This window comes from Perissodus microlepis, chromosome 14 (assembly GCF_051167445.1).
Source record: "Perissodus microlepis isolate ML-2025 ecotype Zambia chromosome 14, ASM5116744v1, whole genome shotgun sequence".
NCBI lineage: Eukaryota > Metazoa > Chordata > Actinopteri > Cichliformes > Cichlidae > Perissodus > Perissodus microlepis.
Window position 1 is genome coordinate 15,962,487 of NC_140474.1, and position 26,167 is coordinate 15,988,653.

Genomic DNA, 26,167 nt, shown 5'->3' on the forward strand with positions numbered 1-26,167 from the left:
CATTTTATTATTATTTTTTTTCCTGTTGTAGCTGTTTCCAATCATTGTGGCAACATAATATTTTGTGTCACAGTTTTGGCTAAAAATATAACATAGGGGCAGACATTCTGATACAATTCTTCTCAGAGTTCAGATTATGGCGTGGCACATATTTTAGTCCGGGTTAGCTTAGCGCTTTTTTAAATTCTTATAATTTATCTTTAGCTTCATATTTAACTAGCAGTTAGAGTCATATGTATTAATTCTGCAGTTGGTATTGAGATAATTTAGATGCACTGGAGGGCGGTATGTTTCTATGTTCCTGAGGAGTGATTACACAAAGAAGAAGAAGACGCAGCGCGAGAGTAGTACTGCCAAATATGGGGACAAGCCGGGTGTTGTTAGCTGGCTTTGCTAGTTAGATAAGTGGGTGTGGGGTAAGTGTGCAAAAGACCATAAACGAAGTACTTGTATATCATTTCTGCACACCAGTTTGCACTAAAATAGTCTCCAACATCGAATAACGTTCGTCATTTGGTCCTGTATGTTGACAGGTTTAGTTATTAGCTTATTATAAGAAGAAGTCGAAGTTGGGCAGGTAGTTGCAGGTTCTATAATTACAGTTTATACTGGCTTGCTGTAGCTTGCCCCCGTTTTCTAACTAATTTCTACTTTCTTAGTCCAGAATTCCTCCGGATAGGAGAAGATGTCAATGGAATGCTCCTTGCCACCTCCACCGCCTCCACCTCCTCCACCTGCTCCATGTACACCACCTCAAACGTCAGCACCAAAGAAGAAGCTGTATCAGACTATAGCCAGCAGTAGAAGTGCTGTAGAGGGAGATCACACAGAGGCTTGCTTGCTGATCAGTCAGAGGGAGACCAGGTCAGGTTTTATCATGAATGTTTTCGCTTTGTGTGGAAAATTGCTAAATCTGCACATAAATCTGCACATTTTTAAGTGCTCACATGCTTGGCAGACATTTGTCACACACAGTCATGCTCAAGTTGATCAAGCGGATCCATTGGGCAGTTCAAATGTTTCATCTACCAACACAGCCATACAGGTTATTGATTAAAAATCCATGTGCAGCATGATGATGTTTTTAGGGACAAAACAACACAACCATGCAGTTAAACTAATCAAAGACACAGGAACTAAAAACCAAACATAAGAGGCAAGGATTCACCAAGTGAGTAATGTAACAGAGGGACACCTAACACAGAGACAACAACTTAACTACAAGATACAAGAAGACACGTGGGGATGCTAGGCTAAACAAAGAGTTACCTATTAATAACCAATATAAACCAGAATTAAAGTAAAAAGCTTAAAAAATAAAAATCTTAAGGAATAACAGTGAAAAGAAATCTAAAGTCCAGAAAACCTAAAACATAACAAAACCCACAGACCAGGACACATCTCAGAATGTACAGTTATATAATCCAGAACCAGTGAGCAGTGAGATAAAGTATTGACAGAGCAATATATGCATCTATTTTCTGCCACTTGTGTGGGTGGTGGGGGCAGCAGACCTCCTTCTCATCTTCCTCCATCTCTCCTGAGGGGACAGTGGGTTTGCTCGGGAAAATCTCAGAGATATAATCTCTTCAGTGTGTCCTGGGCCGGCCCAAAATACCTCTCCTGTATTGTCCTGGAGGCATCCTGGTCAGATGTCTGAACGGATGAACTTATGAGTCGATAAGTGTCCCACAATCAGAATCAGGATACTTTATTAATCACACAGGTAATTATGTGATCACAGCTGCTCCAAGACGTTAAGAACAGTAACTAGCTAAACTAAATGAAATAATGCTACAAAGTTACAAAATATAACAAATAACTGTAATATACCTAAATGGCTGTAATTATGAATTAAAGTAAAGTAAAGAGAGACCTTAACTAGCTTGCAGTGATGAAAATGAATCTCACAGGAAGGATGAAAGACAGTAGTAAAGTGAGAGATTTGTTATTTAATTAAAAAGTTTAAAAATAGTACACGCACAGACACCACAATGGACTGTATACAAAGAGTGTGTTTCGCTGATGGTTATGTTGTTTTGTATTGAGTACTACTACAACTTTGCTACAAAGTTGCATTATCCTATTATATTGTGATATTATTGCATTGTAGCTTAACCCTAAGAACAGAGAGTTGCCTGAATATATCTCTGACATGGAGTCAATAAAACTGAATGTCAAGATTGGGGCAAAAGTCCTGAGCCAAGAGTGAGACCTTCTTGTAATTTTTTTAAATTGGTCTTTAACAATAGTTCTTCAGACTTTCTGAAGGTCTTTGAAAAGTTTTTCTTTGGACATTGGCTGCTTTTTCCACTCATTCTCAGTCCAGTCCTCCCATTTGACGTTTATTCAGAGGAATAATCTTTTTTGTGCAACTTAATATTGACCTATGAATCATAGCATAAAAAAGGGAACCTAACTCAAACCGTTGTCAGTGTGAGTCACATTACAGACAACTTGGAAAAGTACTTATTTTAAATTGTATCTTTGGGCACTTTGTTACTAGCAGCCTGTTATATAAAAACATAATTTGTTCCCATTTCTTTAGTTGAATCTATGAAAAAGTGTCAGATAATACAATTTGGCAGACATAAAATAGTATTTTGCTTGGTGTGTAGTGTGTTCTTAAATATTTGAGAAAATTGCAAAATAGAAGACAAAAGAAGTGAAAGGCCTAAAAAACTTTAGCAGATGAAAAGTATCTGAAAACAATGTCCTTGTAAAATAAGAAAAAATCCAGTAAAGACTGGAACCAGAATCAGATGGATCTGGCCTTTCAGTTTATCCATCTACTGTTCACTGAAGCCTCATCGGAAATGGTCTCACTGAAAGGGTGGCTTTCAAGAAGCTGTTCTTAAGGAAGGAAAACAGGGATGTTACGACCCGGCTCGAAATGACCGTAACAAGAGCGGGGTGTCCCGTGACTTCCCACGCCCAAACAGACACAGCCACAGCATCGGACTTTTAACAACAGTTTATTGACAACAATGGCACTCACGGTAGTGGGAGTGTATAATTTCGGGGTGAGCTAAGGCCAACACAACAAACAAAACTCAACCTAGGCTTCGGTTCCCCTCTGACCTGTTTACGGAAAAGAAAAGAAAGAAATAACACAGTCTGACCTCCCTGGTCTAAAAACACAGGAGAAAAGAAGGCTTCCCAAAATAATCGGCAGCTCACCCCTACTTGCTCCGCACTTCACACACATGCCCGACCTTTTAACCAAATAGCTATTGCTACGGCTGCTCCGTCTGGACCTGAGGCAAGTGCACGGGAAGTCTGCCACACCACCCGCACCGCAGCTGTTCGGTCGCCCTTTTATAGTCCATGTCCACAGCAGGAACCAGTTACATCAGGCCGTTCCTTAGGTCCACCAATCACAGCCGAGCCCCTGCACAGGTGAATTTGCATACACAGCAAAAGGCTGAGGTATGCCGAATTACACGAGATGGAATTATAAATGCAGAAAAATACCATCACATTTTGATCCACCATCTGTACCATCTGGAAAGCATCTAACTGGCAACAAATTCATTTTCAGCATGACATTGATTCCAAACACAGTGTCAGTGGAATAAAGGTGACCCTGATCCAGCACTAACTATGTGCTGCAATAGGTGTAGGCTGCTGGGGGATTCCCATGATGCACCGAGTGCTTCTTTAGTCACCTTTCTCACTCACTATTTGTTAATAGACCTCTCTGCGTTGAATCATTACTTATTAATTATCTCTGGCTCTCTTCCACGGCATGTCTTTTGTCCCGTCTTCCTCCCCTCACCCCAACCGGTCACGGCAGATGGTGGCTCTTTCCTGAGCCTGGTTCTGCTCGAGGCTTCTTCCTGTTAAAAAGGGAGTTTTTCCTTCCCACTGTTGCCAAAGTGCCTGCTCATAGGGGGTCGTATGGTTGTTGGGTTTTACTCTGTATGTATTATTGTAGGGTCTACCTTACAATATAAAGCACCTTGAGGCGACGGTTGTTGTGATTTGGTGTTGTATAAATAAAACTGAATTCCATTGAATTAAATGAAAAGCAGCCATCATCCAAAGACAACCTATTTCAAATTTTATAGCAAAACGGGATGAAATGAAGGGTGGCTCAAGACGTTTGCACAGTACTGTATATGATAGTCCTGTGAAAGAAGCTTTTTATAATGCTGGCATTTGACTCCTCAAAGTATCCTGAAAACTTAGCAGCCAATACAGTTATCAGCCAGTTGATTAACACGTGACTATAAAAGAATCAGAAAACAGGGATTAGAAACAGTTGGGGATAGGAAACACTCACATGCTGTAAGCTGCTACAGTTTTGATGCAGATAATGTGACACAACATATGGAACTGATGCTTAGAATTGATTCATGGCTGAGAAAAAAACTTTTTCTTTTGTACAAATTTCTGCATTTGTGTAAGTGCATCAGATAAACGGTTAACAAACTCCATGCCTTCATGTTATGCAGTGCCATTTGTTTGTTCTTCAGTTTCAGGAAGGACCTGCAGTGGATTCTGGCGAACACCTACGTGCCTTCACTCATTCAAGATGGTCCACAGTAAGTCACTAAAGTGAAGTGTCACTGTAATACCTGTCACTCAACAACTCAATCTATTTTTGGCTAAGAAGTATGTTGCATAGCATGCCAGTTTCCACAACAATTTTAAACTTCTGTAGTATTTTATTGTTTTTAGTTATTTGGTTTACCTGAATTCTTTTACGTGAGTGGGTGACATATTTGTTCAGTGTGTTATTTCTGGTAACCTTGTAGGTGTGGTCTGGTGGCTTTGTGGATGGCTGCTCACCTACGGCAGCCGCGGCTGAGTGTCGACATGGAGACGGTGGTTCAGACAGCTCTGAGCAGGGGCTACACGGCTCAGGGTGAAATGTTCTCGGGTATAAAATAAAAATGTGTGAACTCTTCAGGTCTGTTTGTATTTGGGAGCAAAAAAATAGCACAAAAGAAACAGGTGGAGGCTGTGATTAAACATTTGGAACTTTATGACACATTTTGCAGCCGATATTTAATTTAATGTTTCACAAGCAAGTAAACATTCAGTTTCAAGCTGGTGAATTTTGATTTCTTTATGTTCTCATTAAGCTTTTTATTTTGTCAGCTGACAATATGGCCCTGCTGGCAGAAGAGGTGTGTGGCTGCAAGGCCAAGCTCCTTTCGGGTGGTTTGAGTGGTAATAATGCTGCAGCCATCATCTCACACCTGTGGGGGAGACAGCCTGTTCTCATCCCGTATCCTGGACCAAACCATGGGGAAAGGGTTGCTGTGAAGAAAAAGCAGTAGATTTGGATTTGTGATTAAAGAGAAAAGCAAAACTCCTTGACAGTTTTTACAGCTATGACGAGGATTACAACCACGAGCCGTGCCAGCGTAGTGGCCACAGAGCGCACTGGGCAGTTGCTTCAGGTAAGAATGAATAGCTAACCTAGCCTAAGGCAGGGTTTATTATGTAGGATTTCCCTTAAAGTGAGCCTAGTTTGACTAATCAGACCACACAGTAACAGAGTTTATTCATTCCAGGCGTTCTCCTCGGTGTGGACCAGGGGAGTGTGAGTAAAGAGCACGCTCAGCCTGATCCCTCTCTGCCGTGGCTCTACCTCGCCGCCGACAGCAGCTCATCTTGTCCCGCCGGCAGCACGGCACTCAGAGATGTTTACATCCTCGCTAAGCAAGGTAAAAGCTTGCGCTATCAGCTGTGGAGTTTGGACACTGTAGCTCAGAGCAATGAGCAGCTGAGGATGATGGACCCTCAGAGAGCCAGTGATGGCACCAAGTATGTGGTTCCCAAAGGAGGGGTGGAGGCCGGTCTGGCTGGAAAGGCGGTGATGCTCCACACAAGGTGCACACAGTGAAGCAGACACACATTATTTATGTAATTAAAAGGGCTTTAAAGTAAGGGTTATCAGGGAGAAGCCACGCCCACATGTTCAGCCATGCTCTGGTCACTGTTTTTGTAAAATGTTAGTCGTCTTATAATTTTCCACTAACAAGGATTGTGTCAGTTTAACTGTAAAAGCTATATATTTTTTTTTAGAATATCCACAATTTATTTGGAGAGGAACAGTGGTTATGTAATTTTTGCCTGTTACACCACCTTAATGGATTTTAAAATAAACAGTTAAGGAGACAGACCGTGTAATTTCTTTGGAGGAATTTGTTTGGAACATTTATTTTTTCGAACCAAGCTCAATCTTTCCAATTTTTCAATCAGATCACTGCTTTTGGCAAAAAGCATGCTCATAGCACAGTACCGAATACGCAATGATATACTTAATAGTAACGTAATACTATTTTACGTCAGATGCACAGCTGGACGCTGCTCCGGGTCAGTCGGCTCTCTGAAAAGATTCCTCTACCTCCACCAATCCCAACTCTGCCAACAAGAGCTCGAACTGCCCCACTGACATCCTGAAATATGCACGAAAGCAGTTGTGACACAGCTTTAACTCCTGGATCAAACCATCAAGTTCTCCCTGCTGCTTCCTTCTCGTGACAATCTGATGAACCCAGAATCTCAGTTTGAATCTCAGCTCCTCTCAGTTTGACATCTACTTCATTTTGCTCACAGTGTGTTTTTTGAGGATGGATTTTTCACAAAAAACAACACGTTCGGTGTATATAAATTACCCAGCAAGTTTGGATGAATAAATTTCTGAATTTTATGTTACTTTTTTGCAGCATTCTCTGTGTTAAATGACCTTAAGTCCTTTGTCCAGATACGTTTTTTATATGGTTGCAGCAAACCAGAATGGTCAAAAACCTTAAAAAGCAGTCCAATAATGTTTGTGAGTGTGTTTGCTATCGTGTCTCATGCTGCCGCTTATTATCACAGTATAGGCGGATTTTAAAACATTTTGACAGAAAATATTGGAAGGAGCAGGATGGGCATGTCGGGGGAAATTCCTCCTGACAGTGATAACAGTGAGTGAGGTGAAAAACCCCCCACTTTGAGCAGGAGTGGAGAAATAGGGTTTCAAATGTTGCTTTTCTGGCTGCTGTTGAGCTTGTTTAAACACTGCTAAATCAAACAGGTTTACTTTTCTGTCATTCAAATGAATGCTTTTATGGAGCAGAGAGCATAGAAAATATGTCAGGAGATAAAAGCCTGTGCTGGTTGTTTTTGTCAGGCGCTGAAAACATACTTCTAGTTGTGCAGGTCCTCAATCATCCACATCACGGTAGTTTTAACCGCTTCAATCGAAGGCAGTTCAAAGAATTTACATCTTGACTCATGTAGCAGTGACGCAGGGTGAGTTAAAGACCGCCTCCACGGTAAAAACCACACTGAAGACATACTGAATACCCGAGACTCCTCATTAGCCTTTAGAACTGAAAAAGCCTTTCAGTTAGGAGGTGAAACATCTATAAGAGCCATAAATGTTCAGTTTCCTTCAACTCAGATGCTGCAGACACTACAGGATACATGCTGGCTTCAACCCGTAACTCACACTGGCCATTAACGTGTGACAAGATCAGAAGACTTGTTGATTTTGCAATGCCGTCAGAATTTTGTGTAACTGGTGTGTGAAATCATGGTTTTCTCTCTAATTTTGAACCATTGTTGTACAAAAAAAAGAAAAGACGCGGAAGTCATTTTGATCATGCACTCTTAAAATGTGTGCGTAGACAAATGAATGTGAACAGCCCATCAGTTTCCATGGGCTCAAAGACAATCAGATAAACTGAGATAATTATAAAATCTGCTCCGATGAACCTCATTTGCAGTTGGCGACTGCCTGAAGCCTGGCTGGATGTTATGAAATGCTTTATTTCCTCCCTGCAGGCCCGTTACCAAGTAAAAATCCGGCTTAGTTAAATAATTGTGACTAACCCATTTATAAGCTTACAGTTTGTCCCCCTTAAGAAGCTTGTAGGTTGTTTATGAAGCACCAGTTTTGCAGCGTTTGACTGAATTTGAGCAGAAGTCATGCACACTTCAGAAGTCGTCCTGCTGCTTCTGTCAGCAGTCACACCATCGATACCCATACTGTAACAGTGCCTCCAGCATGTTTGACAGATGATGGAAATCGCAAGCCATTCCTCAGCGCTGAGGCATAGTATGACCTCTAAATCATGCAAAGTTCCTCTAGATGTGGAATTTCTACAGCCAAAATGATAAACTAGCACTTTGATTCCTAATTTACTTATAAAAATGTAAAAAAGAAGCTTCTGTCACATCTACATAATTTCCTTTGGGATTACAAAAGTATTTTGATTCTGATCTTCATTAAGGTGGTTTTCTTGTCTCTGTACTTGTGGACTGCTAATTTTCTTATCAACCAAAAATAAATTGTCATCTAGTTTTTACACAATGTTTCCACCATCTCAGTTTTCAGGGACAGTTCAACACAAAATGATTCATCTGGTTTTATTTAGAAACTTGTGATAAAAGGTCACAGCTGACTGAACAGGACATATTCTTACAGTAGTGTTAAATTTATAATTAAATGTTAGATCATCTTGATTCAGCGCTCTTTTACAAAAGTATATGATTTGGTGTGTGTGTGTTTGCACAAAGAACTGAAAAAAAAATTACAATAAAAATCCCCCAAAACTCTGAAAACTCTCCACTTTCATTTTATTGTAATCCATGACCTTCTGGACAAAGCAGAGGTTTATAAACAGTTTCAATCAGTCCGTCTGTTCTTTCTGTGAAAAGCGCTCCCTTTGAAATACAAAATGTGGTCACGAATCCAGTTTTCTTGCTTACAAAGCAGCACCCTCTTTGAAAACCTGATAGTTTGACATTTTACAAATATAGAGACTTTCTGGGCAAAGGTTTTTAACACTTTGTAAACACTATACCATCTGTCTCTCCTGCCATGTTTACCCTTCGGAGATGAAAAATCGAAACTCCTGAATTCGAATTCCAATCTTGTTAAGTCACGCGTTCACAGCACTTATGTGGGAAATGTGCGTGCCGAGTTAACCACACGCCCACCCACCCAAACAGTGCTGCCTGACACTGTCAAAGGAAGACTGGACACTTGACGTTCACCAATGCGTCACATTCCCATTGGGATCTGATGCACATGCTCACAAGCACGGCCTGCACGTATAACAGTGTCGCTTCTTTGTAAACTTTCAATGTTGCATACAAAAATGTAAAACCCCCACATTCCTCCTGTCTATCCTAGCTTAATTATGTTTACAGCGGTGTCCTTTAACCTCTGTTTTACTCAGACACCCGTCATCGCTCATACACAGATTTTATTTTTATTTTTTTTTGGTTTTGAGTTTGTGTGCAAGTCAGAGCCCACACGAACTGATCAGATTAATCGGGTAATTCCAGTTTCACAGACTAAAGCAACACTGATCAGAGAATCGAGATAACAGGCAGAAATATTTACGTTGAACAGTAAACCCAATACTTAAACCTCTGCTGGAGACGCACAGACATGTTTTGTTCAATGGCTTTGTGAGAATCCATAGTGCAACAAACTTCAGACAAACAAGGCTGTCGAGCTTCTTACTAAAAATCACTGCATTTTCATACAAAAGTCCAATTAAGAAAAAAACTGTTTCTGTTTCTAAGAAAAGTTAAAACTGTCGATGTAAATCGATTCATACTTGGGTGAACTCTTTTGGAAGTAAAATAGCACGAGTCCACTGCAACTGGAATGATCAGATAGCTCAGTTTCTTTTTTTAAAAAGCCAGGCACAGAAATCATACAAACACAGTAAGAAGGTTATACCAAGGCAGGAAAAAACAAAACAAAGTTAAATTAAACTGTATTTACATGCTGAGTTAGTTAACACGTGGTCTGACCACTGTTTTTAGTGTTGCTGTATACTTAGTCATCAAAAGTGGTCCATGATAAAAAAAACAAAAATCCAACACACCTCAGAGGCTCGTTTCAAAAAAACAAAAACAAAAACACGCTCCTGTTGGTCAAGATCACGGCTGAGGAGGTGGCTGCTCTGGCCACCTCTCGCCAACAGAGGGAGCTGTGAGGAGGAGCGAGATGAGTCTCTGCAATAAAAAGTGACTGCTAGAGGTCCATGAGTGCAGAGGCCTGTACTCTCAGAAAATAAACCACAGCCCAAGTAAAACAAAACAAAGTTACAATTGTGCTTTAAATTTAACAGCTCGTGCCATCTGCCCCCTTATTCCACATAATGCATAACGTTAACCTTTTGGCATATTCCACTTCGCCCGCCCTTCTCACACTGGTACAAGTTGATAAAGTTACTTGGTGTGAGCACTGAAAGGAGTAACTGAAGTGGTGGCCCTCTGTTAGCCATTCCTCTGTCACTCTTAGTTTGTATAATCTTCTTCAACATCCCATCAGTCTCTTACTGCAGTCCCGTGTCTCGCTCAAGGAGTCTCCGGGAACATGGTGCTGAAGATGTCTATGAGGTTGTCCAGTCCCCACAGGTAGCCGTCCTCCCTGTTGCCCTCCACCCAGGGAGTCCTGTGGTCGAGAGTTTGAGGTGTCTGCAAGGGGACCGTTTTTCCAAAGTCGATCATCCAGACTTTCGCTTTTCCTGAGGCGTCGTGCACAAACAGAAGAGAGCTGCCCACAACCTGCAATCGATAAACCAGCAAGACCAGTGAGTTTAAGTATGCAGCGCTGATGGGATTATAACAAATCAGCAACACAGACAACAGGTCTGTTAGAAGAAGTCAGAACGGAGTCCGTCTCACCTCGTGTGTCCTGAAGAACTGTGACTGCTCCAGGGCTGAGCGTAGTTCCTCCAACCGCTGCAGGTAGAGTTTCTGAGGAAAACAGAAAAAAAGGACACAGAAACTGAGACTGTGGGAATTTGCAAATTGGAGCCAAAAAACCCAAACAAAACACTTTTTGTTCTTCTTTCTTATTTAAAGGTAAGTGTAAAACCTTACATCCTTGTTTGATGCAGGTGCTACCGCGTGAAACAAGGATGTAAGTCCTGTATGGAGTGAGCACAGTGCAGACCCGAGAAGCGGTGGAGCATAAAGAAGCATCTCTAAGGTTTACTAATGAACATGCCACATCTGGTTGTCTTATTTGTACAAATCTAAGAACAACGTAACAACTTGTTGTCTATGTGTCTGATGCGAGTCAGTGAGAGACTCCTCTAAATAACACAACAACATATTAGTGACCTTCAGAGGAGCTGACAAAGCCACGATAGCTGTTTCCTCTTCTTACGGCCGAGTTAAACTAAGCAGCTGCTGATTCCTGCTTTTTGCTTTTTTGCATTTACAAAACATAAGAATTGAACAACATACCAGAATCTGAGTGTTGCCATCGACAAAGTCCTCCAAGGCCTGCATCACTTGCTCCCTGTGTTTTGTCTTCTTAAAGTTGGTGTTGCAGGTTCCATCAGCTCTCTATATAGGAAAAAAGGAAACCATCAAAAATGTCATAATGACTCACTTTAGCTTATACATGCTGATTCACGCTACTATCTGCACAATTGAAGGTTTTAACAGTTGTGTTTTGTCGAGGTTCGAGGTGGAAACAAATGGCTCTAAATAAATTCCACAGTCACAGAACTCGTTCAACTGGAAAACACAGCTGCAGCGAGCCTTTAATACACTGTGTGTCATCACATATTTTCTTTAGTCTCTGAGTAGCATGCAAATTCACTATTGGCACAAACTGATAACAGACCTCGGATTTATTTTCGAAAGAACAAACAGTCCCCCTAATGACTGCATGTTAACCAACCACATTTTCCATTTCACCCCAGTGCACGTGGTCTGTCTTGTGAACAAACTGATAAGTGTTTACTCCCGCTGATTGGTTTACGTCTTTGCAGCAACAAGCACAGCTGTTTCTTGAAGCTGAGGTCTTCAGGCTAGATGTGTTTGTGTGTTCAGCATGACCTCTTACCTTAATGCCTTCAATCCGGAAGCCCAGGGTGGCGGTGGAGCTAAGCGTCTCCCTCCACTGCATGTACCGCGGTTTGAGGACACCCTGCTTGGCCCGTTCCTCCTCTGTTGGAGCCCCGGGGTCCACGGCAATCATTTTGTCGTACATGTCCTTCCTCAAACGTGGACGCTCCCTGGCTTTTGTCAGCTCCTCCTCCAAGTAAGTCCTGAGAGTTTGGGTTAGATTTAAATGTTTGCACAGCCTTCATTCTACATACACGATTCAAGAGTAAATGTGCATGAAGGTAAACTCTCAAGGCTCATTTTGCCTTCCTAAGGCACAAGCCGGTTTTGGAAAAATGCTTTTTACACAAATACACTCTCTTTGTCACGTGCCAAGTCTTACCTGCTGCCCATTTTGCAGTCCATGATGGAGGGCGAGTCAAAGTCAGCCAGCAGGTCATCCATCAGGTTGTAGTCGTGGTCGTCTTTTTGTACTACGCCGTAATATCCGGGCACGTAGGGGCGCAGAGAGTCCGTCATTAGCTTCTGCAGGCACTGCTGCTCACACTCGCAGTATCGCTTCAACAAACGCCCGTACTCCCCAGCCTGGAAGTTACCTTGGAGAAAGATAGGGAAAGAAAATTAATGACGCATGAGACAGAAAGATCAGAAACTACAACATGTCTGTGCATTTTTGTTTGTCTGCAGATCTGAAAAAAGGCGTACAAGTGAGCAGGATAGAGCCGGCACCGTTGCCCTTAAACTTTATGCTTGCCAGCCTTTCAGTAGATACGACAGTAGCATAAATCTTTTCTTTTCTTAGAAGGAACCTCCATATAAATGCATCTGATATGCAGGTGTACAAAAATCCTGCATTTACACATACCTGCATGGCCAGCAAGCTGCACCCATGGGTAACGCTTCTTGAAGGACACGACAAAAGGGGACCAGTGAACCATGGTCTTCAGCTTGTGCCAGGACTTACTCTGAAAGATGGAAAAAAAACAGAGGGTTTCATCGCCTTGTTTAAAAAAAAAAAAAGCATGGGCGGTCACACACATAATAAATCTGAAGCTCTGACTAATCAGAAAAGGAGCTTTCTTTCCTGGACAAACACAGTACTGAGCTGAGTGCAGGCCAAAAGACTGATTACTCATTAAAAGGAAAACCCAACCTGTACTGTCCTCATACCCACACAAACATATCAGTAGACATTGGACAGACCCTCCCCTGCAGCCAAGGCCAGGTGTGCCGCATACACGACAAAGCCCATTCATAAAACATTTACCAAAGCCTCCGCTGTGGTGTCGTAAAACAGAACCTCCGTGTTTGCGAGCTTGTGGGCCTGTGTGTGGGTTACAGTAATCTGTGTTGGGAAACACTAGAACAAGGACAGTGTGCAACAGCCGCTTTGACGCAAGCAGTTAGAGAGGCGCCTGATACTGATTGATTAGAACATGTGTGTGGGAAATCACAACAAACGGACAGCCAGTTCTGGATGGGAGTGTGTGTGTGTGTGTGTGTGTGTGTGTGTGTGTGTGTGTGTGTGTGTGTGTGTGTGTGTGTGTGTGTGTTTTACATTTCAGCTGATTAAGTCCTAAAATGCTTCTATGCACCAAACCGGTTTAAAGCACAGAGACAATTAGGTTAAAGGAGCAGAAAGAAAATTAGCACTGGGCAACAAAACCGGTTTCTGCGAGTAATAAAATGCAAGAGGCCATAACCATAAAAGTTATCTTTTTACAACTAAATTATTTCTCTCTGTATGCGTGTGAGAGAGAGATTGCTCTTCCCATTGCTCTGCATTCCTTCCCCCCGCTGCTCTTGGAAACTGTCACAGTAAAACAGTCTTAATCCAGGAACATAAACACACTGGAAACACTGCGTATGTGTTTACCTCAAATGAAGAAGAAGAAGGGAAAAAAATGCTTCAAGTTTAAACTGTTCGCAACAGTTTGAAAGCCTTAAAAACACTTTTTAGTTGAAGGAGAAGGAGCAGTTTTACGTATTGGGATGAAACTTTCCAAAGGGTTTTACTTTAATTGTGGATTATTTATTCTGTTATATTAGTGCGATAACTTGGATCAAACATGTAAGTTTGTAACCATTCTAAGAACTAGAATGAGTGTGCATTTAAATCTTTTATCATCAGTTTCTCAACCTCAGATCCCAGGATGGATTACAGGTTTAATCTTAACATGAGATGGCACGAAGCCTACAATAAAAAGAAATGCTGCTTAAAACAGAGATCAGATCACTACCAGGATTTTTAGCAAGAGGCCAAAGGTGAAGAGAGTCAACGAGAGACGGCTGTGGACTTAATCTTAAACGACACCCACAGATTCACCTTACCCTAACCTCAGCCTCGTCTGGGTGAAGAACAGCACTTCACCACATGTGACGTACACAACTGAATTTTCAACATGACAAAAATTCCTCTTGCTCACTTAACTGAGCAAACCACACCTTCATTTGACCCACAGACAAACACTAATAGATGTGCAGGATCACAGTGGTGAAACACTTCTATTATCTATTTTCTCTTTTCTCTCTTACTAGCCTGCTTATTTCCACTGCCTGTTGACACCCCATACAGACTCTCAGGATGTGTTTGAGCTGATCTTTACCCTAACCCAAATCTCTGATTAGACTTCAAATAAATACAAATATCTCAGCCTATTCAGCAAAACTCCTCTTCTCTTTATTTGCAAAAAGAACGGTTATATTCAAACTCAAAGGGAAAATATCCAAATGAAGCCACAACAAAAGCCAGCGACATTTAAACTTTCCACTCAGACAAGAAAACTGTCACCAGAGACTCTAGAAAGACTCTTAAAATTCCCAAAACATGCTCGACCTTTATTTAAACATTTTTAGTTTACAGTCGAATATTTGACTAGATTTCCTGCCAGCTGTAACGATGTGCTGTGATTACTGATCACAGATAAATATTAGTTTTCTGAATGCACAAGTCCAGAAATACCATCCACCTGTGGCCCAAACAGAATCTGTTTACTTATCAAATCTTTTACTTCTTCTCCTCACTAATATTTAGTCATTACCAGCATCTGTTTCCATCTGAAGACCAGTTCAGTGACAGAAGGCCTGAGCGGGGAGAAACGTGATGCTTCAGCCTCTCTTCTTTCACTTTCCTCGTCCAGGTCAGGCTCTCTAATGGCCCTGTGCTGACAGCTTAATGTGCTGCCTCTGTGGAGCTGAATGCACCTCCTTAACAGCGGATGCACTGCCAAATACTAATGCTGCTAATATTCTTGTGGACATTAAGGCGTTCTTAAAAGGGTGGTTTGATAAATGTTCAGAAGCCCATCAAAGAGCACATAAAGAGCTTTCGACGTTTCAGCTTAAAGCAAAGAAGCCGTCCCCCCCCACACACACACACACGCGTTTTAAATGCTGAGGTCACATTTCACCCCACACAGTCGAACCCTCGCCATCTCCACTTTCTTTTATATGACTCATGAAAACTGTATACATAACACAAACATACAAAGTTATCATATCAACCCCCATTTGAGGTTATTTTTAATTTTTTTCTTTGAAACAGACAGAGATCCCTTGCTTTTACCACTTTCTTTTTTTTCCCTGTAGTGCTCCCATCCCTTCTTCATATTTCCTAGACCTATGGGATGGAATTCCAGGAATGTCACCGGTGCTTGTCATGAGGGAACACGCCCAAACACTTCCAAGCACAGCACCTCTGTGATGAGCAGACAATGACAACAATGGCGCTGCTAGGAGACGTTACAAGGGCCACGAATGTTCTGCTTTAGATGTGTAAAGTATGCATCCAAGACGAGGAAGGTGTTTCACTGCCACTTCAGTAAGCCCTTTAGCAGCGATTTTCCAGCATATAAAAGAAACAAGTGCCCACTAAAGAAGACTCACCAGTTAACAAGGTATTTTTTTTCTCTTCAAGTTAAATTACTCAAAAATTAAAACACATCTTTGCTTGTAAAATTGTCAAAAAATAACACGAGTAATGTAACAGACTCTGCCTTGAAATATATGTAGACCATTTGTGGCCATGTGCACAGCCACCACCAAAGGCCATGGTGGTCAGGAGAAAAAGACCCATCTTCAATAATTATAGCCCATAATGAGGTCTGTAATGATCAGCTGGGTAAAACAAGTTGTGGGAGCTACTTCAACTTTTGGTGCTATTAAATTATAATGTTAATATTTAGTACACCTTTCCAAAACATTACTTTTTAGCTTTTATAGCAGCACTTGGTGTACAGCATGGTGAGCCTGCTGCTACTGGCTTACTGGCTTCTTAACCCAGATACAGTTCTTTGTGGCTGAACGCGAGCCAGATAGCCCTCATATGCTGTAACAGCAACAACAGCAATCTTTTTTAATTTCTATTTGAATACCCAAGTCTCTTTGATACAATCTCCCCTTATATCATGTTTCTGAGGAAGCATGACATCAGCGTACATTTATAACAGTGGCTGAGGTAGGTTAAATTTGAATCAGTATCTCTGCTCTCTCAATAATTATTTTTGGACCCTTTTCTTACCTGGCAAACGGAGCAGTAGCGGAGGAGGAGGCAGGTGCCGACACAGATACACACGACCCCGGAGATGACACGAGAACACAACCAACACAAAATGCCCCCCGCCATCAGGACAGGGTCTCTTAAATCAAACGTCAGGGACGCGTGCCTCCCTGTGGGCGTGAGATCCTTCACAGTCATCTATAACGTCCTTTAACTCAGTCCACTGTCTGCTCGGTCTTCCTCTGGTAAATCACCTTTAGTCAAGCTGTCAATTTTTGGTGTTTGTTTGTCTCCTTTATCGCCTGATAAATAATCACTCGTGCGTCTCTACAACCTCCTTTTTGTCACTCTAATTCACAATTTGCACCATTGCAGAATTTTAGTACTCCACCCTTTGATTTCTTCACGCTTTCTCAATTTCTTTGTTCCGTCATCAAACATATCCACCAAGTGTCCTAAGGCTGTCACTTTTCTGGCTCTCGCCACTTTCTGCCTGTTTGAACTAGTCCTATTACTCGCAGTTCCTCCCTGAAATCATTCACCCCGTCTCCCCGAAGGCGCAAATCCCCCACTCTGCGAGCCGTCTTAGCTTTCTCCCAGTGTATAAACCTTTGTTTCTCTCCTGTCTCACTCTCATCCTCTAATCCCCTCTGGGCCTATCCTGAGCCTCATGCTTAGCCAATCTCCTGCCAGATTCAGTGCAGGTGGGGGTAGAGCCAACAACCATTTCCATATAGTCCCACAGCTCCTCTTTTGTCTGCATGATGAGGTCTTGACTACGATGCGGCCTACGGAGTTGTGCGTTTGTGCACGGGGACAAAACTAAACCTGTCAAGCGACAGTCAGCTACGAGAGTGACAGAATACTGTATGCAAACACGAAGCGTGCTTTCAGGTACTCTTAGAGACCTTTTCTCAAAACGACTTTATATAAACCACATCCCTTTCCCTTCACTCAAGTCTTCAGAGCTCATGAAGCTCCACTGTGGTGGGCCAGTGAACGCACAGAAGATGGCACCGGCTTCAACCTCCGCCTGAAAACCATCTGCAGAAAACAGACTCACATGTCTCTTTTATCTGATAATATTTGAAATGTTTATTTGCATGTGCCAGAAACACGGTATTACGTCATCAGTTGATATCACTGACAAATGAAAATACATTTGGTATTTGCTGGATTTGCTACTTTTTCCCTTTAATATCACCGTTTCCTGAATACTTGGAAGTATTCGACCTCTTATACCTACGCTACATCTCAGTGTGTTGTTTAATGATTTTCCACTAACGACCAATTCTATTTGCGGAGCACATTTAACTATAAAAACATTATTTTGGCAACTCTTATTTACATAAAATTTGATATAGTTCCAGTGAAACCTTGAGCTAAGAAAAGCAGCTCACTTTCCAGCTCCCATATTAAGTATTTAACTTGCAGATTTATGAGTGAAGGACTCCTTATACGGAACTGTCATTTTTGGTAACATTTTTCTTCAGTAAAAAATGAGCAATATCTTACTTGGGAGTCCATTAAATGTATTGGCTGGTTAAGTTGGCTTTTTGCTTGTACTTTACAAACCACACTAAAAGTTTGTGTTTGTGCATCAAGTCATAATAACAAAATTACTTATTTATACACATGAGGACATGTGTGGGGGTTATGGCATATATGAGCAAAATTTGATTTGCTGGTTTAAAAAGGATCAATGACAGTGTTCTAGCTTTTATGACAGGAGGTTAAGTCTCACTGCTTTCCAGGTTTTGGATTTTTTTTTGTGATCCAGTATTGTGTTCTTTAACTGTATGCACGTCTTTTAATTTTATGTAATGAAGGAAATGATGATCCCCCACCCCACCCCCTCCAAACGCTGTGAGTACTTTTACTCAAAAGCTGTTGGTCTTGTTTTTTTGTTTGTCTTTTGTTTGTTTGTTAAAAACGGGGCAGTGTACAGTGTCCATAGTGTGAATGTGCCAGATGAAGTCATACAGGCTCATTTTCATATCTTGTCCCTGGGAGATTGATGGAAATAATAGACAGTAATAGGAAAAACAAAAGTGCAGAAGCACGTATTCAAAGATAAGATCCGGAGCATAACCATATAACATTAAAAATGTCACACATTGCAAAAACTAAAGCACATGCGCACAGTTACAAAAACAGAACAGCGACCTAAAAAAATACTCCAGAGACAACATGTTTAATGATCCAGCTAGGCACAGTTTTATAGGTGTGATATAGGGTTAAGAGATATGATGCTCTTTACTTCCTTAATGGATTGTTGATAAGAAACAGCGAACTTTCCAAAAGCAAATGATTTTCTTGGAAGTAATGGAGAATTTTTACTCGAGGCGTTGATACTCTGAATCTGGTGCTTCCTGCACCACTGGATTTTATTTCATTGTGGGCGTTACATCTTAACCTGATACATCTTGTATCAGGTAATTCTGTGTTGTGCACATATATACATAAAAGCGAAGCTAACTTTTAACTAACGTGGACTTTCCTGTATCGTGGATTTTGTCTATAAGTGCTGTTGCTGTGGGAGTGATGTGTGGGATGGAAAACAAGTCTGCAATTGTGGCTCATGAGTGAATAAGCATGCATAAATAAGAATAATCATCAAGTGTAGGCTACGTGTTCAAAGTTTCGCTGCATCTTTTTCATCTGTGCGCGCTCCTTCTTTTGTCTGCTTACTCTAATTTTCCTCTTGTTTTCCGTTCCACTGTATGTTTCACAGTGTCTTAAGAGGAAAATATTAAGCCTTTTTATATAAGTGCAGGCAAACTGTGAAGGGAGAAAGAGTGTCTCACATGGAAGACATGATCATGCAAAAATATCGGCGCTGCTGTGCACAGCAGACGTTGGCAGGAATTTATATCTTATAGCATTCAAATGTCAGGGACAGAGTAGACACTGTTGGTGCGAGCGAACAACACAAGGAGAAAAAAAAAAAAACACCATATATGGCAAAGACGTTGCCTAGCAACCGGCTCAGCCTTCAGCCCAATTTTCCATGACACACAATGAACTCTGAATGCAAGACGGCATCGCTCTGTGTGTGTGTGTGTCTGTGTGCGTGCATGCGCGAACAAGTATCTGCTCACGTCACCTCATGAAGAAAATGTTAGGTTTGTTTGTGAGCTGACGGCACGGCCACACACACACTCCCTCTTTCTATTAATTACAACAAACAAAAGCGTTTTCCACACAGCTGCACATATGACAAAACATGCCCATTAAAACCAGCTCTTATCAAAAACCACAGGCCAGCGTCATCCTGTTTGTTACAACACCTCAAGTGCAACTACTCAGGTTGCTCACTTCCTGCGTGTTGTTATAATAGCCAGGAAATTACACTGTCCGCTGTCCTGTTCACTCAAGACATGCAATATGTGAATCAATATGTTTGCAGAAATGTGTATCTGAACGTGACAGAGGTATTTTATGGACTTTACACTAAACGAATGACTGACAAAGGGGACGGTAAACATGAGGGGGTATTATAAATTATAGGCGTTTTATTTTTTTCTAATTTTCAAGCAAAAACTCTTCGTTTTTCCTTTTTGAATGCGAGGATTTAAAGTGTTTCTGTTTTATAGCACTGCTTGCATGTTAAGACTGCAGAACATAGAAAAACAAACATCTGAAGATACCACACTGGCTTCTTAGAAGAGATTAAGGTGTGGTTTTTCTCATTTTTTTGTGATGTTTTACATTTGAGACAAGTCGAAAGAGTGTTTGATCTAAACTAAAGCTGCGACAGTAACAGACAAACTTCTGTGGATAAAATGTTCATCTTTCAGTTGGTTGAGATCACTAGATGGGTGGACTCGATATGGATGTTATTTTTATACTTAATCTAATTAAGCCATCGTGACACGAGTTGTATTAAGTTTTTGCTGAACTTTGTTTTGTAAAATCATGCATGAAGGAAGAAAGCTGCCCACACTGTCTTTATTTTGACATTTAGATCCTCACTCACAGGAATAATCAAATCATTAAACATCAACTGGAGCTTGTCTCCACCTCACAGTGATCTCAAGAGGCCTGTGTTTGGTGCAGCTCTTTCAGAAGGACTAAACAATTTGGAGAAAAGCAAAAGTAATATATGTTAAAGAGGAGACTCTGGGGTGGTCTAATGTATGACCGTGAATTTCAAATTGCACCAATTTTCATGGGTGACGCATTTCTCAATCTTTCCTGATCTATGAAAATGAATAAATAAATTAAAAGGGTGGGTTTTCCGCCACATCCACCAGAAGATCATTATGTCCTGGGCATCGCAGTGTGAATCACAACACTGACAGCTGAAAATCTTTCTTGGTGATGTGGCCCTGCATGAAAACCTGGACATTCAGCATTCATAGAGCTACCGTGATGATAAGAAGATACTGATAGACACATCCTGTTTTTAAAGCATTCCATGCATGGTAGTCAACAGTGCATCAAAGCTTCCTGACACCGGAGGAAATCATCACAACTTCCTACTAAACTTTAAGCTACTTCTCCCGGACGGCGGAGAGGAAAATCTGTAAGCCTCTTGGGGCTGCAGGCTAAGCTCTCTAATAACACCCGTGGAGGCTGGTCACAGCTCAAAGTGCTGACTGTAAACGAATGACGAGCAGTTAAGAAATGCATTCAAACGATGTTTAAATGGTCCTCAGGCTGAGCTCATCAAAGCCATGCGATCATGTGGCATGGGTGATGGAAGGACACAGAAGTGGGGGCTGGCAATAATAACCATTTTCCTCTCCTTTGGGTTTAAATTTGTTACAGTCATGTCTCATTATCAGAGCAGTGTGAGTCAAAGCCTTCTACCACACATGACACACATTAGATCAAAAGTCTCTCCTGAATGAATGGGCCCTTTTCCCCTCATTTGCAGCTGAAAAATCTCCACCTCCTGACAAATAATGACCTTTTATTATCAACGTGAAACATATTAAACAAATTTCTTTCCTTGACTGTCTTTATAGCACCAGCAGTGACTGACACACCTGCTCTCACACACCGTTTAGATTTGATGACAAAATAAAGTGTTTGTGGTTGAGGTTGACACAGGACTCAGGAATGTTTACTGTACATTTCCTTTGTAGGGTGTGTGTACTAGATTTTAATATGTAATACCTAGTCAGTTGCCCACTTGTATCATTTTCTTTTTGATTGATTTTCATTTTACAATGAGTTCCAGTGTGGTCACACCTTCAAATACTGTAATGCCATCATATATGGTCAATTGCACAATATTTGCATTACTCATTTTTTGGTAGCTGAAGCAGTAAGACCAGTTTATGGTTTCTTGTCAGTCCAGCTGAAGGTCTTTTAAAATATATATATGAAGAATATATTGCAAGCAACTGAACAGAAAACTTTATAAAAGTTGTCTGTTGTGGAAGAAGACTTGAATAGACACTCACCCCCGTCCCATCCTCCGGACTGCACAGAGACCGGCTGGACTCGATGTCGCTGCCTGTGAAGTCGTCCTCGGACTCCTCGAAGGACGAGGCGGAGGACAGGCCGATGGAAGAGGAGTTGGACAGCTTCCTGGGGGACCGCATCAAAGCGGGAGACCCTCCGCAGCCGCTGTCCGAGCAGGGGGACTCGTCGTCCGGTTGAGGCTCCAGACAGCCGGTGTTGGGCTCCGTTCTCAGCAGGTTCGATGCGACCTGTGAGCGGTTCGGACTGGGGTCTCTGGTTATGATGAGCTTGGGTATGGTTCCTGGGAAACTTTGGCCTCCTGGTGGACTCTGGCTGGTCTGATCAGAGTCCGTTTGGCTCTTTGTTTCAACCGGGCAGCTGCTGTTCAGTTTGCCGGTCGCTTTGGGTGTGCATGAAACGGTGCTACAGTCGGTTTTTGTCATTGTAGCCTCGGCTTGATCGTCCCTAATCGAAAGTCCACAGTCCAAAAGTTGATCCGAGGCCAAACTAGACAAAATCCCCTCAGTGTCCGGGTCAGAGGTCTTCAGAGGGGGTGAGTTGGATGAACGCGTGCTATTTCCAGTTAATACTCGATCCTGAGACACAATGGGATCGTGGTTGCTTCCCCCCAGTGGCTTATCTTCCATGGCCCTCGTCTGGGGATCCGAGGCATTGTTCTTTCGCACGGGTTTCGGCTCCTCGCAGCCCGCGCCGCTGACTTCACAGCTCTTACTTTCCAAGCATGGTGCATCGGATGAACCAGCGGTTGCTTCACGGTTCACGACGTGCTGTGTCGGTTCAGTATTTCCATCTAGGCCGGATGGCGTGTCAAAACAACCCTCGGCTGTTCGCTGTTCCCCAACCGCCGACACGACCTCGTCCCTCGGCAACTTTCCTACTCTGTGGCCGCGGCGCGTTGCTGGATCTCCAGCTGCGTTTCCGCCACCCAAATCCGCTTCCCCCTGACTAGAGTCTCGCTTTCTCCTTCCCAAATACGACAGCACTTTATTTTTCATCGGATTCCTGTTTAACTGGTCACTTTTCGCTTTTTCTCCGCTCCCAGGTCTGCGGATACGGAGTCGACGGGCTGTCTCGCCCGCTTTCCATTTCGCTCTGCCTCGGGTGGCAGTGCTGTGCGATAGAGCAGAGCGAGTTTGGCCCATCCTGCATGCCGTAATAGTAGCAGTGACCCAGACACACCCTCAAAGTATGATTTAGAAAACAGTCGAAACTACTTAGCCAGTGACTCCATCAAGCCACGGTAATCCATTAATCACACACTCCAGTTAGTGCTATTGATCAATCCCTGTTAATCATCTGGGATTATACTGATCTGTGAAAAAAAGCAGATGATGTGTGATTTAGTAAGCAAAATTGCAAGGACAATAAACAAATAAAACCCTAAACCCTTACCTTACCTAAAGAGTCCCCGATGACACAATGATAACACAAAAACAAACGCACATTTAAACCAGCGCTTGATTCAAGAATGCAAACTCGTATGTGCTTAATCACCCTTAAAAGTCACATATTATTTCCAGACTACAGGACAGAAACTGTCAGATAAAGACTCACTGGAAACTGCACTGGAGTATAATTACAGGAAAATATGACAAGAACAAAGATTTAAATATTAGGGGGGGGGGGGGCTGATGTGGGGGAAAACTGTAAAAGTTTCACTGAGATTTAGTCAGTTTCACCATTAGTCACGTCTGTCTAATACTGCCCTCCTGTGTTCATTTAGACTGCTATCCTTATGTTTCTTTCAAAAAATAAAAAAAAATCCCCCAATAGGGAATAGTGGGCATAAAACAAAACAAAGCACTGATATGTCCAAATTAAGAGTTTAAATAGTCAGCATTACATAATTTGGACATTTTTCAAGGCGAAGAACAATCACTTTAAATTAATATGTCAGAATTTAATGATTTAAGAAGACAAATGTAAAATGCTCATCGCTGCAACAGCAAATTTGCCCATCTAGATGGTCTACTTTTATGACGTAACTTGTTTCCACTGGTTAAAGGGATAAACTATTAAGATCCCTTCCAACTTATCTTTATTCATGGACTTTACAAGAGTACTTTTGTCTATTCTGATACAGCATGCAAAATAACCCACTTTTATCTTATGCTGGGCCTTGGTGCAGCCTGTGAAGTCATTTACTATCTGAAACACTCATAGATCCACTTCCCCTCCTCTTTAATTCAGATTTCTTCTGATTTGCTGCCCCTCATAAATAAAAAAAGTCTCACTACCTGTATAGAAAAGATGGAAGAAGGCTGCATGTCCTGCATTCTTTGTAAAGGCCAGCAGAGGGCGGCGACTCTGATTTTTCTATATTTATTTTCAAGATAAGTTGGATACAATAAACACTTTATCCAATACTTGGGAAAATGTTTTGTTACAGCAGTTATTAATATTATTTCTGATGTGTTGATGGTATTGGTTGGTAGTTTCAAGCCTTCTTGAGTTAAAGTCAAACTTGAATTTTTTGAAAACAATTATCTCCAATAAACGACTGTACGTTTTGATTGACAAGCTGCCTACGGGGGTGCAGCCTCCTTTGGATTCTTCGCCTGATCCGCCTTGTTATCACGGTTAGTTTCAAACCACCAAGATGGCGACGGAAACAACGCTAAGCTCAGTGCTTCAAAATGAGAACTCATGAACAACAGGTGATGTCACTATGGCCATGTCCATCTTTTATGTACGGTGTACCAGCAGTTTGACGCTTCAGGCTGCTGGTAGGCTAACCCCACTTACTTAACTTTTGTTCCTTTGTTATTTTTTTAATTTGATCATCCACTATATATAAATAATAGAAAACAAGAAAAAGCACAGGTTGTTCCCTTTAATAATGTATTTACAGTCGTTCTAGTCAGCTATGACAAAACACAGCTTCAACTTCCTCTATCTGCTCATAGGAATTGCTGTTTTGCAACATTTCTCATGTAAATACCAAAGACAGTAGTGTTTAAAAAGGGTCAAATCATGACTTTTCCTCTATCAGAAAGCCGTTTCAAGCCTTTCCGACATTATAAATGAAACACGGTGAGGTAAAGTGATTGTTATTTGCTGTGACAGCTCAAAAGGAATGCTTACAGGAAATGAGACAGCAAGGATAACAAAGGAAAATACAGCTCATACAGAACCACACAGTTCACTATATTCATAATCCAAATAATAACTAATCCTATATAATGACTCACACTGGCCTGAATAACTGTGAATGTTGTGCCATCCACAGGGGCTCATACAGTGACACATAGTTTATGGGAAGTTGATCATTTCAAAACAAGTCTTAAAAAAAACCCAACAAAATAAAATAAATAAATAAAAACCCACTCCCTTAAAATAGATCTCAGGGTGATAAATGGCAGTAAAGCACTGCCATCAAAACCACTCATCTGTTTGTTCAATCAGCAGCGTACACTTTGTGGCTAAAATGGAAAACACAGCCAATCTAAATGAAAAGACTTATCAGTGAGTCATTTGTTTAAAGGGCGGTTTAACACACACTTTCAATTTGAGCTTGGGCAGCACGAGAGCTTTTTAAAATCCTGATTTTAACTTGGCCCTAAGTTAAAACGCCCGTACCAGTTTCCTGTGATCAAACAATAAGAAGAGACAAGTCTTATCTGCGCCTTTTCAGCCAAGCAAAACAACCAAACGGATAAAAAACACACACATACACACAAAAACTTGAGCTAATCTTACCTGACTGATCCTGAAGTGCTCCTCCGGTGGTATACCGTTAAAAATAGCTGACAGGGATGCAGAGGTTTTTAAAAACTCCTGGCAGGACGTGAAAATGATGATGTGTCTGTGATCATGAGCTGTTCAGCTAGTGTGTGCGAATCGCTGCTGCACGAAGTGAAGTATCAGCATGTGGTTAAAGTAAAAGAGGAAGCGCTGGTAAAACGGAGGCAAGTGTCGTTAACTTTCAGGCTTAGTAACTTCCAGAGACACCTGAAGTGGCACAAGCTAACGAGCTTCCAAACGACAAGACGTAACGGCCACAAAAAACAAAAAAGAAACACGATTTAGCTCAGTTAAAAACGCAACCACGACCACAAGTACAGTAAATAAGAAAAGACCCAAGAAAAAGGCGATAAAACAAAATGTTGTCACCCAAAACAATCTTTATTATGTCTAAGAAAACGTCACAAACCTACTCAAAATGATCCGACGGTGGCCTACCGGTCATTTAATGGCGTTACCTTCAAGTGCACCACGAATTTTGGCTTTTTAGGCGCTAAAGAAAAACCGTTAGTAACCTTTACAATTGAGAAAGGTTACATTTTTTTAGTCTGATAAAACAAAAGCGTAAACATCGTAACAGCAAGGTAGATTAAAAAAAATTATATTTGCATTTTTTTGTGTTTGATATTCAAGAAATACCAAAGTTGACTATCCAGAAAT

General features: G+C 41.5%; 2 protein-coding genes across 8 annotated transcripts; one reads left to right on the forward strand and one right to left on the reverse strand.

The window, feature by feature from the left end:
* Nucleotides 1–14: 14 nt before the first annotated feature.
* actmap (actin maturation protease) lies at nucleotides 15–8,568 on the forward strand. Of its 6 annotated transcripts, none has more exons than XM_084951927.1 (9): nucleotides 15–416; nucleotides 534–577; nucleotides 665–864; nucleotides 4,479–4,547; nucleotides 4,761–4,885; nucleotides 5,107–5,236; nucleotides 5,341–5,411; nucleotides 5,526–5,844; nucleotides 6,307–8,568. In XM_084951927.1, the coding sequence occupies exons 3-9, from the start codon at nucleotides 686–688 to the stop codon at nucleotides 6,407–6,409; spliced, it is 996 nt and encodes a 331-aa protein (XP_084808053.1). In that variant the 5' UTR covers nucleotides 15–416; nucleotides 534–577; nucleotides 665–685; the 3' UTR covers nucleotides 6,410–8,568. The 6 variants fall into 6 exon arrangements, with proteins under 6 accessions (XP_084808053.1, XP_084808054.1, XP_084808051.1 ...); XM_084951925.1 differs by having other exon boundaries at nucleotides 16–416; nucleotides 660–864; XM_084951930.1 differs by having other exon boundaries at nucleotides 17–416; nucleotides 660–864; nucleotides 5,526–5,678.
* itpkcb (inositol-trisphosphate 3-kinase Cb) lies at nucleotides 8,358–25,898 on the reverse strand. 2 transcript variants are annotated; one of them, XM_084951921.1, is made up of 8 exons: nucleotides 25,463–25,898; nucleotides 21,742–23,075; nucleotides 12,695–12,794; nucleotides 12,212–12,425; nucleotides 11,828–12,032; nucleotides 11,221–11,322; nucleotides 10,654–10,725; nucleotides 8,358–10,533 (listed from the first exon to the last, which is right to left on the reverse strand). In XM_084951921.1, exons 2-8 carry the CDS (start codon nucleotides 22,903–22,905, stop codon nucleotides 10,324–10,326), a joined length of 2,067 nt encoding a protein of 688 aa, XP_084808047.1. In that variant the 5' UTR covers nucleotides 22,906–23,075; nucleotides 25,463–25,898; the 3' UTR covers nucleotides 8,358–10,323. The 2 variants fall into 2 exon arrangements, with proteins under 2 accessions (XP_084808047.1, XP_084808048.1); XM_084951922.1 differs by lacking the exon at nucleotides 25,463–25,898 and adding an exon at nucleotides 23,161–23,317.
* Nucleotides 25,899–26,167: the final 269 nt, after the last annotated feature.